The sequence below is a fragment of the Pristiophorus japonicus genome, chromosome 12 (assembly GCF_044704955.1).
Source record: "Pristiophorus japonicus isolate sPriJap1 chromosome 12, sPriJap1.hap1, whole genome shotgun sequence".
NCBI lineage: Eukaryota > Metazoa > Chordata > Chondrichthyes > Pristiophoridae > Pristiophorus > Pristiophorus japonicus.
The window spans coordinates 43,444,974-43,460,776 of NC_091988.1; the positions used below are offsets into that span (position 1 = coordinate 43,444,974).

At 43.8% G+C, this 15,803-nt stretch overlaps 2 protein-coding genes across 2 annotated transcripts in view; one reads left to right on the forward strand and one right to left on the reverse strand.

Annotated features, from left to right (window-relative positions):
- The window catches only part of timp4.3 (TIMP metallopeptidase inhibitor 4, tandem duplicate 3), a 62,019-nt gene extending 60,321 nt beyond the window's left edge, over nucleotides 1-1,698 (forward strand). The window contains exon 5 of the mRNA XM_070894717.1: nucleotides 76-1,698. Coding sequence (XP_070750818.1) covers nucleotides 76-273 — 198 coding nt within the window. The 3' untranslated portion in view covers nucleotides 274-1,698. The remainder of the gene's footprint in view (nucleotides 1-75) is intronic.
- Nucleotides 1-15,803, reverse strand: part of syn2b (synapsin IIb) — a 625,573-nt gene that overhangs the window by 202,110 nt on the left and 407,660 nt on the right. Inside the window, exons 4-5 of the mRNA XM_070895371.1 lie at nucleotides 11,294-11,450; nucleotides 8,590-8,679 (exon numbers count right to left, since the gene is read on the reverse strand). Coding sequence (XP_070751472.1) covers nucleotides 8,590-8,679; nucleotides 11,294-11,450 — 247 coding nt within the window. The remainder of the gene's footprint in view (nucleotides 1-8,589; nucleotides 8,680-11,293; nucleotides 11,451-15,803) is intronic.

Below are 15,803 nucleotides of genomic sequence, written 5' to 3' on the forward strand. Positions count from 1 at the left end.
TATTATTTAAAGACACATAATCTAAATCATTTCTTTTATAACTGCTAAATATATTTTTATGTTCCTGTTCTCCAGATTGTCACCTGCCTCCGTCAACCTTGTGCTGCTGCGAAAGAGAACGAATGTGTTTGGACTGACATGGCAATTGAACACAATACAGCCGGAATTCAGGCAAAGAACAATTACTGCAAGAATCAAGATGGTAATTCCTGTCAATGGATCGGAGCAGGATCAGCCCGTATGAATAAAAATGTCTTTTACAGCGAACCCTGAGTCTCCCTTTGCCCCACAAAAGTTGTGTTCCTATATCAGCAGCAGGTGGTACTGTATCAAAGATCCCCAAGTTCTGCTGTCTAAACAAACAGTTTGTCATTTACTGCATTCCTGAATGCGATGTGAAGCATAGCACTTTCTTCATCCATTCTTACACCTATATGAATGTATCCCAGTGAATGAAAAGCAACATTTATGGCCCCTCATTAGATTCTGCTACAATGCTAAGTTTTGTCACCCGAGGCAAACTGAAGCAAAAGCACCACTGCAATACTTGTAAATGTATATTGGCTCTGTAGTTGACTGGTGAAGTTTCACATCAAAAACTATAAATCGTACAGATACAAGTTGAACTAGAAAGAAAATGTATCTTTGTATATCAGAATGATGCTGCATTCGTTATGTTATTCAGGATTTAAGTGTGCACCAGTGTAATCTTTGCACTAGCTGGGATGAGATCACAATTGTGTCAAAAATTGGTATTTGTTTTCTTTTTAAGGCTGTGCCACATGCAGGGTTATGTTAACATGCGGCTGACAGCACAAACTGCACATAAGATGTCATTATGTGCGATGCACCAGAACAAATGAACACAACAATGAATGGCAATAAGCAAAGAGGCTATTCCTTCCCTTGTCCCCTGAAATATTACCTTTTTTCAAACATAAGAACATGAGAACATAAGAAATAGTAGCAGGAGCAGGCCATACTGCTTCTTGAGCCTACTCTGCCATTCAATAAGATCATGGCTGATCATCAACCTCAACTCCACTTTCCAGCCCGATCTCCATATCCCTTGATTCCCCAAGAGTCCTAAAATCTATCTATCTCAGCTTTGAACATAATCAGAGACTCAGCATCCACAGCCCTCTGGGGCAGAGAATTCCAAAGATTCACAACCCTCTGAGTGAAGAAATTCCTCCTCATCTCGGTCTTAAATGGCCTACCGCTTATCCTGAGACTGTGCCCCCTAGTTCTAGACACTCCAGCCAGGGGAAACAACCTCTCAGCATTTACCCTGTCAATCCCCTTCAGAATCTTGTATGTTTCAATGAGATTACTTCTTATTCTTCTAAACTCCAGAGAGTATAGGCTCATTTTACATAATCTCTCATCACCATTCAAAGTATATTCTGCAGCCGAAATTGTCCCTTTTTTCCTCCCCGCTAGTGTCTCCGGGCAGTGCTAATGGGGCGTAATGACCTTTTCACTTGCGGTCAGTGGTAGCGCCTCGGGCAAAATTGCCCCTGAGATTTTGGGGGAGATTTTCCGGTAGCGCCCCGCAACGACCCCTTTGCGCCCGTGGGGGAAATTGCCCAGCTTTCCGGGGCGCTGACATCCAACCGGGGCGCTCCTTAGAGGGGAAGCCATGTGCGCCACGGGCCGCCATTTTATTTTGTTAGCCGATTCTTTGATCGACCCGAAAACGACGGCACTCGCCTTGACCGGGCTGCCATCATGCAGCTCGGCATTCCCTATTGGGCACGCCCTGGGAGCACACCTCCTCATTTGGGGGGCACAAAGCCCAATTGCACGGTGGGGGCGGGACTTCCAGCCTGGGCGGTAAATGTCCCAAGCCCAAAAGGTTTACCGCCCCCAAATGGGGTGCGAGGCAATTTCGGTCCCTCAGTTTTTCTATTCTTCCTACCAAAGTGAATAACCTCACATTTCCCTACATTATACTTCATCTGCCACCTTACTGCCCACTCACTTAGTCTATCTATATCCTTTTGCAGACCCTTTTGGGGAGAAATTACCCTTTTTAAGAACCCCGTTGGCGCCTTCGGAGGGTGCTAATGGGGCGCAATGAGATTATCACCTGGGGGAAGGCATTGATAGCACCTCCGGGGAAATTGCCTCAGAGATTTGGGGTGCACTGTGTCGTTAGTGCGGTTCCCCTGTGATTTGCACCCTGGGTTGGCGCATGCATGGCGATTATGTCATCACCATGTGCGCTGACCCCTCACCACTCCAAGCAGACCCCTTTGCACCCCGCGGGGGGAATTGCCCGTGGGCGGCAAGGATAGCGCCGACTGATGTCGCTGCCAGCTTCAAAGCCCCTGGGCCACCATATTTTATTATCGGGCCGACTCTTCAGTCGGCCTGACAATGGTGGCCATCGCTTCGACCGGGTCGCCATCCTGCAGCCCGGCACTCCATTTTGGGTTCCGGGCTGTCAGCTCAGTTGAGGACGTTCCTGATGGCCCGGTGGCGGCCGCCAAAGAGACTGCAGAGCATAGCGCTGACGTTGCGGCGGTGGGCTCTCGAGCGTGGTGCTGGGCCCAGCGCCACTCTACCACCCTAGGAGCACTCCTCCATGGATGTGGAGCACCTCCGATATCGCTCTGCTTCTGTTGATGGACAGGAGGGCCAAATTCCGTGCCGCGGGTGTAACTTCCGGGCCGTGTGATAAATGTCCCAGCCCCAGAAGGTTACTGCCTCCAAATGGGGCACGGGGCAATTTCGCCCCCTTTTGTGTTCTCCTCACAGCTTACTGTCCCACCTAGCTTTGTATCGTCAGCAAATTTACATACATTACACTCGGCCCCTTCATCTAGTTTTTTAATATAGATTGCAAATAGCTGAGGCCCCAGCACTGATCCTTGCGGCACCCCAATATTTATAGCCTGCCAAACTGAAAAAGACCCATTATCCCTACTCTCTGTTTTCTGTCTGTTAACCAATCCCCTATCCATGCCACTATATTACCCCCAACTCCATGTGCCCTTATCTTGTTTAATAACTTTTTATGCGGCACCTTATCAAATACCTTTTGGAAATCCAAATATACTACATCCACTGGTTCCCCCTTTATCTACCTTGCTAGTTACATCCTCCAAAAATTCTAATAAATTTGTCAAACACAAAAAAAGGGTTTGATTTTTTCTGAGGGACAGAGTCCCATTGAAAGAAAATTATGGTTTTTTAAAAAAAGGTTAGTGCCAAATAAAATTATTAACAGATGTTCTTATTAACATTGCCCCATTGCCCATGGCAAAGTACAATTTGCGCTGGCGCTCCAAAGGATAAAGTGGGGCTACAGCCAAGTGCCATAATATCTGCTTGTTAGATCTTGTTATCTCAGATATACATTGTGCAAAAAAAATTCCATGTTCTGTCATTCATGTACTGAAGCAAGACCAGTATCCGATGTCACATGCATCTGTTGGCCCACCAAAAAACTGGTTTTAATAGCTTTTAAAAAAAAATAATGAAAAACTATTTATACTTGGGAAATTCTACCAATAGATACAACAAAGATAGAAGATTGAAGCTAATGGGACTCCCAAGCAACAGCCTTTATGTTCGGATAGCAGAATTCAAATTCCGTCAATTTCCCATTGATCACCTTTGATTAATCTAACTGAATAGGACACAAAATGTAGCTCGGAAACTTGTTTTGTCAATAGCATATTTCAATCTAATTCAATCTAATAACTTAATATTTCCTAAAATCCAGCAACAAAGCTATAATGTAAACAAGAAAATGAAAGAAAATCTGAAATCAACAATATATTCAAATGCAAAACCAATTATTTGGCAGTTCCTCCCCCACTTTCACAAAGCACTTACCTTAAATTTGACAACATATTCGTTTGCAAAAGTACTGCTTTTAAATATAGATACACAGATGATTTCTCATATTTGATATGAATGTTGTGCTTTGTAAAATATTTGTAAAAGTCTTGCCAAATATCTAACAAAAAGCTTTCTTATTAATTAATGTTTTAATAAATGAAGTGATTATCTGCATGAACATTTTCATGTCCTTCTGCACATGCGCATGTCGGACCCTCCCCTTTTTACCCATGTGCACCCCATCTGCTTCTGCGCATGCGCGCGGGCACCGAGGTCTAACTGCACATGCGCAGTATCCCATAGTGCAGTGCAGCGTGGCCCACGCTTTGTTCAGCTCCGTGGATCAAAGCCCCGGAGAAGCTTGGATCGAAAGGGGAGAGACGGGGGATCGGAGAAAGAGAGAGAGACAGTGGAAAGAGAGGAGGAAATGGAGAGAGAGAGGGGATATAGAGGGAAGGGGAGACAAAGATAGATGGGGAGATGGAGCGAGAGAGGGGGGGAGATGGCGAGAGGGGGAGACGGAGAGAGAGGGGGGGAGACGGAGAGAGAGGGGGAGATGGAGAGTAAGAGGGGGAGACGGAGAGATAGAGGGGCAGATGGAGAGATAGAGGCGGAGATGGAGAGAGAGGGGGAGATGGAGAAAGAGAGAGAGAGGGGGAGACGGAGAGAGAGGCAGAGACACAGAGAGAGAGAGAGAGAGAGATTGAGAGGAGGAGACGAGGAAAGAGAGAAAGATGGAGTGAGGAGGGAGGTGGGGGAGAGAGAGGGGGAGACAAGGAGAGAGAGAGAGACTGGGACAAGAGGGGGAGATGGCGAGAGGAGAGATGGAGAGAGAGGGTGAGACGAGAAGAGAGAAAGATGGACTGAGGGGGGAGATGGGAGTGAGAGTGGGGGAGACGGAGAGAGAGGGGAAGACAAGGAGAGAGAGAGAGATTGGGGCGAGAGATAGGGGGAGACAGCGAGAGAGAAGGGGGGATGAGGAGAGAGAGGGACGGGGAGAGACAGAGGGGGAGACTGAGAAAGAGATGGGAAGAGAGAGGGGGAAACGGAGAGAGTGTGGGGAGTCAGAGAGAGAGAGCATGGTGCCGAGGAGAGCGGGAGAAAGAGATGGGGAGAGAGAGGGGGAGATGGAGTGAGAGTGAGACAGAGAGAGAGCGCGGAGATGAGGAGAGAGGGAGGCGAGAGAGGTGAGAGACGGGGAGAAAGAGAGACTGGGGATGGAGAGAGGGGGAGATCAGAGGGAGGGAGAGAGGGGGGGGAGATCGGAGGGAGGGAGAGAGAGGGGAGAGACGGGGAGAGAGCGAGAGGGAAACAGGGAGAGAGAGGGGGAGACGGGGAGGGAGAGAGACTGGGGAGAGAGGGAGGGGGGAGATTGAGGAAGACAGTGGGGGAGAGAGAGGGGGAGATGGGGAGAGAGAGATGGGGAGAGAGAGAGGGGGAGACTGAGAAAGAGAAGGAGACGGAGAGAGAGGGGGAGAGGGAAAGCAAGGAGACGGGGGAGAGAGAGACTGGGGAAAGAAAGAGGGGGAGATCGGAGGTAGGGAGAGAAGGCAGATCATAGGAAGGGAAAGAGAGGGGGAGATCGGAGGGAGGAAAAGAGAGGGGGGAGATTGGAGGTGAGAGTGAGGGGGGTAGATCGGAGGGTGGAGAGAAGGGAAGAGAGGGGGAATTGCAGGTGATGGAGAGTGGTCAGGAACTCGGTGTGGGTGGGGGATGGTGACGTAAAGAGTACAGAGAGCACAGTGGGGATGGCAGAAGGTGATCCGGGTCTAAAGGGGGGTTCGAGAGCGTGGACGTGATCCAGATGGTAAGACTGGATGAAATCCGGAAGTCACGACACTGTCACTATTCACTTCATACCCAATAAACCTGTTATCAATCTGTGACCCACACACAATGCCTCATCTATGGCGGGAGTGGGGTGGTGGGGGGGGAGAAGGTCGAGAAATTGCTGGAGGGAGAAGGTCATGAATCTGTAGGGGAGGAACCTAAGCAGGGGGAGCAGGTCAGGAACCCGGGGTGTGGGGGTGGGTGGGGGTGGAAGAAGGTCAGGAACTTGGGCAGTGGGGGAGGGGGGAGGGGCAGGAACTTATTTGGGGGGTGGGAGAAGGTGTTAACCTGTGAAAGTGAGCCCTGTCTGTTCCAAGTGAGCTCTGTTCTGTCTGGAGTCAGCAGTCAGAATGGCTAGAATTACACTTTGCAAAGAGAAATTGCGAAGTGTGTCTTATCCTCCAAGGGAACCAATCAGTAATCACGACTTGTCATCAAGGGGGCCCAATCAGAGCTTTAGGTGTTGCAGATTAACATGTCCATTAATAAATGTGCTGTGAGTTTTCTAAAAAACTTCTGAAATCTCAGTTATACTTAATTTTGATAGCATCTAAGTGTGTGTGTTGAATTTATTTTTGCTAGTTGAACATCAGACAAACATGGAAACCCATCACCTGCATGAGTCTTAAACATATAAAAACAGATAGCAAGCGTTTCTATAGGTATATAAAAATTAAAAGGGTGGCTAAAGTAAATGTTGGTCCCTTAGAGGAAGAGACTGGGGAATTAGTAATGGGGAACATAGAGATGGCAGTAACCCTGAACAAATATTTTGTATCAGTCTTTCCAGTTGAGGACACTAACAATATTCTGACATTGAATAGTCTAGGGGCTATAGGGGGGAGGAACTTAACACAATCACAATCACTAAGGAGATGGTATTCAGTAAGATAATGGAACTAAAGGCAGATAAATCCTCTGGACCTGATGGCTTGCATCCTAGGGTCTTAAGAAAAGTAACGGCAGGGATTGTGGATGCATTGGTTGTAATTTATCAAAATTCCCTGGATTCTGGGGAGGTCCCAGTAGATTGGAAAACTGCAAATGTAACGCCCCTATTTAAAAAAGGAGGCAGACAAAAAGCAGGAAACTATAGACTAGTTAGCCTAATATCTGTGGTTGGGAAAATGTTGGGAGTCCATTATTAAAGAAGCAGTAGCAGGACATTTGGAAAAGCAAAATTCGGTCAGGCAGAGTCAGCATGGATTTATGAAGGGTAAGTCGTGTTTGACAAATTTGCTGGAGTTCTTTGAGGATGTAACGAACATGGTGGATGAAGGGGAACCAGTGGATGTGATGTGTTTGGATTTCCAGAAGGCATTTGACAAGGTGCCACATAAAAGATTACTGCACAAGATAAAAGTTCATGGGGTTGGGGGTAATATATTAGCATGGATAGAGGATTGGCGAACTAACAGAAAACAGAGAGTTGGGATAAATGGTTCATTCTCTGGTTGGCAACCAGTAACTAGTGGGTGCCGCAGGAATTAGTGCTGGGACCCCAACTATTTACAATCTATATTAACGACTTGGAAGAAGGAACTGAGTGTAAAATAGCCAAGTTTGCTGATGATACTAAGATGGGAGGAAAAGCAATGAGTGAGGAGGACACAAAAAATCTGCAAAAGGACATAGGCTAAGTGAGTGGGCAAAAATTTGGCAGCTGGAGTATAATGTTGGAAAGTGTGAGGTCATGCAGTTTGGCAGAAAATCTTCAACAAAACTCTAGTATTGTGGACTTACCTGGCTCAGGTTTAGGTTACTAAGTTTTTCAAAGAGATTTGATTCCAATCTTAGGCAAGTTATCCTGCACCTACCACAATCCCAGAGGAACCCTGTTTTATTCATCTAACCCCGCACAAGAATAGTCACTAGTTGGTTATTATATAATTGACAAGCGTTGGTGTTGAGCCCTTACAAGGTGAACGCTAAGTACACGGAAATCATCCTTAGTAGCACGGTGAGCAGCACAATTCAGCATAAAACGATTGAGTGCATTGTATCTATCCTCCTCACCAGAACATGTGCACACACCATATCCTATTGAATGGTTATTCCACCAGTTCGGGGTGCAGAGCTTCAGAAGCAAAACAATCCAAGTAGGCACTAAATCATGGTTATATCTTCATATATTCCCACTCACGGTTTAAAATAATACCCTCCAGCTGCTGTTATGTTAAGCCTCACGGTTTCTTCATGGGTTATATGATGAATGTATGGCTTCAGTATGGTGGAATAGCTTACATTATACAGCTTGTGACAGGTCTGTCACCTTAATATTATAAATGCCCAAGTCTGGTAACCCCAACCAAACACTACACTTATACCAATGGGTTTTGTGCGGTCATTAATGAAATCTAATGTGCCAATATCATAGAAAATGTATCTTTTTCATATATACATCAACATATAATATGGTATTTTTAAGTACAAACTAAAAATAACTTCATTAATAGGTAGGACCAAAGAGACAGTTTTTCATAAGCTTACAACATTGGCACATTTAGATGTCATAATTGTAAAACTATTACAATAACAATGTGATTCTGTGCACTAACCATAATGCCCATTGGCTGGAATGTGTCTTGGATTGATTTACTTTAATTTTAATGAAAGGTAACAATCGCTTTTAAAGGCTACATTTTGCAGTCCTAACTTTGAATTCTAAGAGAACAAAAAGCAGTAGTCTTACTAAGTGCAAAATAATATTTGTGTGGTACCCTATCCAGTTCCACACCCATGCTGCATGTTGTAGTCATCATTGGTTGTTATCAAAACAACTTCTAGTTGTTATGAACCCTCTACATTTGATGTTCCTGAGTGCTGAAGCCAGTGTGCTTTTATGTTCGAAATTCTTACAGTAGCCTGTCCTACAATACAAAGAAAAGACACTTGAGCTGCACTTACCATTTCCTTATGGTTTGGATAAAAGACCTGTTCAATCAGTGGAAATTTCTCTGGGCCCATGCTTTTGTAGATGCTCACCAACTGAGCAAACTGAAACAGAACAAAGCAATGCTATTGTAAGTAATGTATATATGTCAATAACATTTATACAGATTTCGCCTCTGGCTCTTTATGCTTTGATCCCTCTCAAGATCTCAGAGGGAACAAAAACCTTTCAGTGATGTAATGCAGCTCTGAAAGTGTTGTGATTGTTATGATCCAGAAATTATAATTCAAGCACCCGTCTTCTCTGGTTCCACCTGCCGTTTCAGATGGACTTTCACATCAAACAATTACAGAGACATAAAATACATCAGCACATTTTTCCAACATTTCAATTATTTTTCTTTTCTTTAGGTCCTCTTTTACCAAGTACTGCCTTATAACAAAGAGGATAAGTAGACATTTTTCACCCAAGGCCTCTCGCAATGCCACTGTCTGCTAGAGGTTATCAGAAAGCACTCGACAAGCCCTCCAATTTTCCATCCATCGGTGTCCCAATATTGTACACATGTATGTGGATGTATGTCTAATGGGTGTTTCTGCATGTATATATTGTTTTGTTATATAATGTGGCATAGAAACAAAGAAATGTAGAAACATAGAAACAGAAGTCGGCCATTCAGCCCCTCAAGCCTGTTCCGCCATTCAATTAGATCATGGCTGATCTGTAACCTCAACTCCATTTACTTGGCTTTGTGATATATCTCCTAATACCCTCAGCTAAAAAAATGCCATTAATATCAGTCTTGAAAATTTCAATTGCCCCAGCAGCCACAACCTTTTGGGGAAGCAAGTTCCAGATTTCCACTGCACTGTGTGGAAAATGTTATTTTACAATTCCTATATGGCCAAGCTCTAATTTTACGATTATGCCCTCTTGTTCTGGATTCATCCACCAGAGGAAATAGTTTCTCTGTATCTATCCTATCAAATTCCTCAATCATTTTAAATACCAAGGGAATACAAGCCAAGTTTATTCAACCTGTCTTCTTAATGTAACCCTTTAAGTCCCAGTTTCATTTTGGTGAATCTGTGATTTACCCCTTCCAAGGCCAATATATCTTTCCTGAGGTTCAGTTCCCAAAACTGAACATAGTATTCCACGTGGGATCTATACAATTGAAGCATTGCTTCCTCACTTTCTAATCTCCTTGGGATAAAGGCCAACATTAGAAAACATTCCATTGGTCTTTTTGATTACTTTTTGTGCCTCTGCACCAACTGTTAGTGATTTGTATATCTGGACACCTAAATACCTTTGCTCCTCCAAAACTCTACTCTCTCACCATTAGGAAAATATTCCAATTCGACTTTCTCAGATCCAAAGTAGATGACATCACACTCCCCCACATTGAACTCCATCTACTATATATTTTTGCCCATTCACTTAGTCTATCTATGTCCCTTTGTAACTTTTCCCTCCCATCCACACAACTTACTGTGCCTCTAAACTTAGTGTCATTTGCAAACTTTGAAATACTACATTCTATTCCCTCATCCAAGTTAATATATGGTAAAAAGCAGGGGCCCCAGGCCCCTGGGGAACACAACTTGTCACATCCTGCCAATCAGAAAATAAACCCTTTATCCCTGCTCTCTGTTTTGTCCTCCTTACCAATTACCAACCTATATCACAATACCATGTGCTCTGATTTGTAATAATAATCTCTTGTATGAAACATTATCAAATGCCTTTGAGAAGTCTATATGGACAATATCCCTATTCAGCATGCCAGTGACCTCCTCAAAAAATTTAATGAGATCAGTCAGATATGGCCTACCTACACAAATCCATTCTGACTCTCTTTGATACTTGTCCAAGTGCTCAATTACTGTGTCTCTGATGCTAGATTTCAGCAACATCTCCAAAATTGATGTTAAACTTTATAGTTGCCTGGTTTTCTTTCTCACCCTTCTTAAATAATGGAGTGACATTTACAATTTCCAATCCAAATATTAATGACTGCACCTGCAATTTCCTTACCAATTTCATTAAATACCCTGGGGCGGACACCATCAGGTCCTGTGGATTTTTCTACCTTAGGTCCCATTATTTTCTCCATTGCTGTTTTTAACATTAAATCAACTAAGTTCCTCCCCTTGACTTACTTTTAGCTTTTTATGTCCTGTTGGTATTTGGCCTCTTCTTCCACTGTGAAAATGGATGCAAAGTACTCATTTAACAAGTTTGTCATTCTCTTATTATCCATTTTAATCTGGCTTGCATCTGTCTTTAATGGGTTCACATTCTTTTTCTTAATATATTTAGAAAAACTTTTACTGTTGGTTTTGATATCACTTGCTAGTTTTTTTTCTCATATTTCCTTTTTGTACCTCTTAATGCTTTCTTTATATCAATTTGTTGCATTTTATAGCTCTCCCAGTCCACTGGTTTCCATTTTACCTTGCATTTGTATAAGCTTTTTCTATTCGCTTTATACTGTCTCTTACCTCATTTGTTGACCATGGATACTTAACTACACAAGTGAAGCCTTTTAGTGGAATGTACTGGTTTTGCATTGTACTAATAACGTCTTTGAATATTTCCCACTGTTTGTCTATAAGCATGGTATGTCTTGTCATAGTGATATTCCCTCTTCAACCCATTTAGATACATTGTTGTGAAGAAAATGAAGTTGCTCTCCCAACATTTTGAACTTACCACCCATGGCTTGTCACAAAAGTTGTAGATGGATTCTAATGAGTTCACACTTGGAAGACCGCCATACTGAAGTCCTATAATAATATTGCGGAAATCCTCATTTTCTGCCATGCTAAAGGGATGTTGCCTCACAATAATGAAGTCAGGTTTGAATGATCTGTTGATAAAACCACAAAATATATGTGTTAAAGCAGTTTGATAATAAACAATGTTTTTCTCTCCCCAAAATGTTGACATTGATAATCTTAATTAATATATTCTGAACAATTGAGGGATGACTATATGAAATTAAGACAATTTAATGTGTACATCAGCCTGTCACCACACATAGCAGGATAGAGAGTCCCCGGCTTCACCCCAATGAGGTTCTGACTTCAGCCAGTAATGAGTAGAAATTTGGTGATTTCAGATACCTATCATATCACCAATCAGTAGATAATGGGGCAAGAGATTAGGGGGGCAAAATTGCCCTGCGTCCCGATTAGGGGCAATAACCATCTGGGGCGGGATTTTTAGCACCCGGCGCATAAGTCCCGCCCTGCCGCAGAATTGCCCTTACCGCTCCTCAAAGGAAGTGGAGTGCAATCTCATGCACTCCACTTCCTTTGGGGGCGGTAACCAGGGCGCTACTGAGGTGCTGACGGAAGCGTAACGCTGACATGCTTCACCACTCCCCTTCAATTAAAGGGGAGGGTTGCTGCACACTCCTCACACTCTCCACTGGGCCACCAGGGCAGTGTGCGACCGGGCCTGCATCCCAGCACCTGCCATCATTGAGTCGACCCGAGAGTCAGCAGATAAAAAAATATGGCAGCTCGGGGCACTGGCACCCTCCCCTTTAAGGAGTGCTCTGAGAGCGGATGTCGGCCAGCTTTGTGACCCGCAAAGCTGGCGCGGACATCTGCTCGCGCCAGCCTCGCGGCTCGCGGGGAAATTTCCCCCACCGGGCTGAAAGGGGCGTGCAGGGTGATGAGGGGTCATTGCGCACATTGCGCAACCCCCCGGGCAATTTCCTGGGTGGCGGCCCCACCCCTCGAGCGAAACGTCTCCTCCACCCCCGTTAGCGCCCCCCGGAGGCACTAACTGGGCTATAAAAAGGTACAATTCCACATTTGAAAGTAAGTTACATTGCCTATCCCTTTAGCCAGGGAATAGTGGTTTGTTCAGATTTCTACAAATTATTTCAAGCTGAAAAAGAAAAAAGTCACGGAACAATTGTTAGCTGGGCAGCCCTTGCACTTGATTTCAATTGTCATAGCTCAGGATCTTGTGGAGTTTAATGGGCTTAATTACAATCTAAGCTACTGCTGCTTCCTCCATCCTGCTAATTTTACTCTTCTACAAAAAAACAAACATGATGATCCCATTTAACAATGAGTTGTCAAAGAATAAGCCATAGTTTTGTATTGTCACTTTACCGTGTTGATTGAATACAACTGTGCAACACTGTATTTTGAATTAATGCATAGGTATCTCTTGAGAAAACTGGCATAAAGCTCACAATGCAAACAAGTACATGTTAAATTGAAGGTAGAATTTCTCAGCAAGGGTTCAAAAACACCAAAATAAATGCATGTTAACACATGAAATGTTTCTTAAATGAAGGAATTTCCACAACACATTTCCATGCACATTCCTGCAATAAATATCATTGATAGCTGTGCTTCCTGACTAGGTGCAATGTTGTTAATGAATCAAGTTTGAAAATACCACCTGCAAAGGTAAGTTGTAAAAGCAACCATCAGAAATGTCCACAATCTAACTTCCAATGATTTTTTTCCCTAAAAAGTGTGAAAAATATATCACAGCAACTTCGTAAGAAGCTGGTGTTGAAAGGGCATGTTTAGCTTTGAAAATGTGATAATGTTTGGAAAACCACGCGTTCTTCAAATTACACAGTTGAAAGCATCTCACTTCTGTGCTTATGAGGTTAGTTAGTTGTACTTTTAAGTGTGATACAAAGTTATTTTCAGCCCCATTAAGTACAATTTTTAGTGATATTGGGCTGGATTTTCGGCTTTTCTGTTTTCGGGGCGATAATGGCAGCGGGGCGGGAAAGTTAGCGGCTGGGAATAGTTTGCGCTTTAGTATTTAAGTTTGGGCATCTGGGCCCTGCATCAAGGGGTGCAGTGCTAAGGGTGGTGTTGTAAACCTCTCCTGGTACAAGGATGGGAAACTCCCGAGCTAAAGAGCCGGGCCGTGAGCGCTCCAAGAGAGGCCTAGGGGAGGGGCGGAAACCCACAAAAACCCACAAAAGCATTCCTAAACCATTGCCCATGGCACTGCAACACAAATCGCATAAAAATTTAAAACAAAAATCACTCGCACTTAGCTTTGTGGTACTTCACCTTCCTCTCCGCCGTCGGCATGGCTGGGCCGCTCTGATTTCCCAAGCGGTTATTGTGGGCGCACTTCTGGGCGGACGGGTTGGGCAAGACTCAAAACTCGCACCGGTGTCGCAACCAGGGACGTTGCACATGCGGCGCAGCTCTTCCCGGCGGTGCTGCTCAGCGCCGCCATAAAACACGACCGGAGGATCACGGCGGGGCGCTGGAGACCTCACCGTCATCTTCAGGCCGCTCCGGGGCAAAACCCAGAACGCAACGGATTGGAAAATCTATCCTTTTATAGTTTATGTGTCAATCATAAGAACATTAGAAATAAGAGCAGGAGTAGGCTGTACAGCCCCTCAAACCTGTTCCACTATCAATAACTTCATGGCTGGACTTCTACATGCACTTCTCCACCGGATCCCCATATCCCTCGATCCCTTATTGTCCAAAAAATCTACTGATCTCAATCTTAAATATATTCATCGACTGAATATCCACAGCCCTCTGGGATAAAGAATTCCAAAGATTTACAAACCTCTGAGTGTAGAAATTTCTCCTCGTCTCAATCCTAAATGGCTGACCCCTTATCCTGGGACTGAGATCTCTAGTTCTAGGTTCTCCAGCCAGGGGAAGCAGCCTCTCAACAAATACCCTGTCAGGCCCTCTAAGAATTATATTACCGGTATTATCCAGGGTGGTAATGGGAGTCTAAAACTATACACAGTACTCCAGGTGTGGTCTCACCAAAGCTCTATATAATTGCAGTAGGACTTCCTCACTCTTATATTGCAACCCCCTTGCAATAACGGCTAACATAACCATTTCCCTTCCTAATTGCTTGCTGTACCTTCATGTTAACTTTCTGTAATTTGTGTACAAGGACACCCAAATCCCTCTAAATAGCAACATTTTCTAGTCTCTCACTTTAAAAAAAATATTCTTCTTTTCCATTCTTCCTAACAAAGTGGAGAATTTCACACTTCCCCACAGTATGACATTATAGCCATTACAGAAACATGGCTTAAAGAGGGGCAAGTTTGGCAGATCAATATTTCTGGCTACAGAATTTTTAAACAAGATAGAGAGGTGGGTAAAAAAGGGGGCGGGTTTGCGGTACTGATTAAAGAAACTATTACAGCGGTGAGGAGGGATGATATGTTAGAGGGATCATCAAATGAGGCCACATGGGTCGAATTAAAAAATTAAAAAGGGGCGATCACACTGCTGGGCATGTATTATAGACCCCCAAACAGTGGGAGGGAGATAGAGGAGCAAATATGTAGGCAAATTGCTGTGAAGTGCAAAAACCATAGGGTAGTAATAGTAGGGGATTTTAACGATCCAAATATTGATTGGGACAAATTTAGTGTGAAGGGTATAGAGGGTGTGGAATTCTTGAAATGCATTCAAGAGAACTTTTTTCATCAGTCTGTAGCAAGCCGAACACGAGAGGTGGTGGTCTTGGATTTCGTTTTTGGGAATGAAGCTGGGCAGGTTGAAGGGGTATTAATGGGAGAGCACTTGGGTGCCAATGACCATAATTCAGTCAGATTCAAGTTGGTTATGGATAAGGACAAGAATAGGCCTGGAATAAAAGTTCTGAATTGGGGAAAAGCTAATTTTGCTAAGTTAAGGAGTGATTTGGCCATAGTGGACTAGAAACAGCTACTTGTGGGTAAATCAGTGTCGGAACAGTGGGAGGCATTCAAGGAGGAGATCCGGAAGGTTCAGGTCAAACATGTGCCCTTAAAGAAAAAGATGAGGAAAAATAATTCTAGAGCCCCCTGGATGTCTAGGGACTTACAGGGGAAGATTAAGACAAAAAGGGATGCTTATGTCATATACCAATGGCTAAATATTATAGAATCTTTAGAGGAATATAGAAAGTTAAGAGGCAAAATTAATAAGGATATTAGGAATGCTAAGAAAGAGCACGAGAAATTCTTGGCCAATAAAATTAAGGAAAACCCTAAGATGTTCTATAAATATATTAAGAGTAAGAGAGTAACTAAAGAAAGGGTGGGGCCCATTAGAGACCATGAGGGTAATCTTTGTGTGGAGGCGGAAGATGTTGGTAGGGTTCTTAATGAATATTTGCATCTGTTTTCATGAAGGAAAGGGGCAATGCAGATACTGCTATCGAGGAGGAGTGTGATATTCTGGATGAAATAAATATA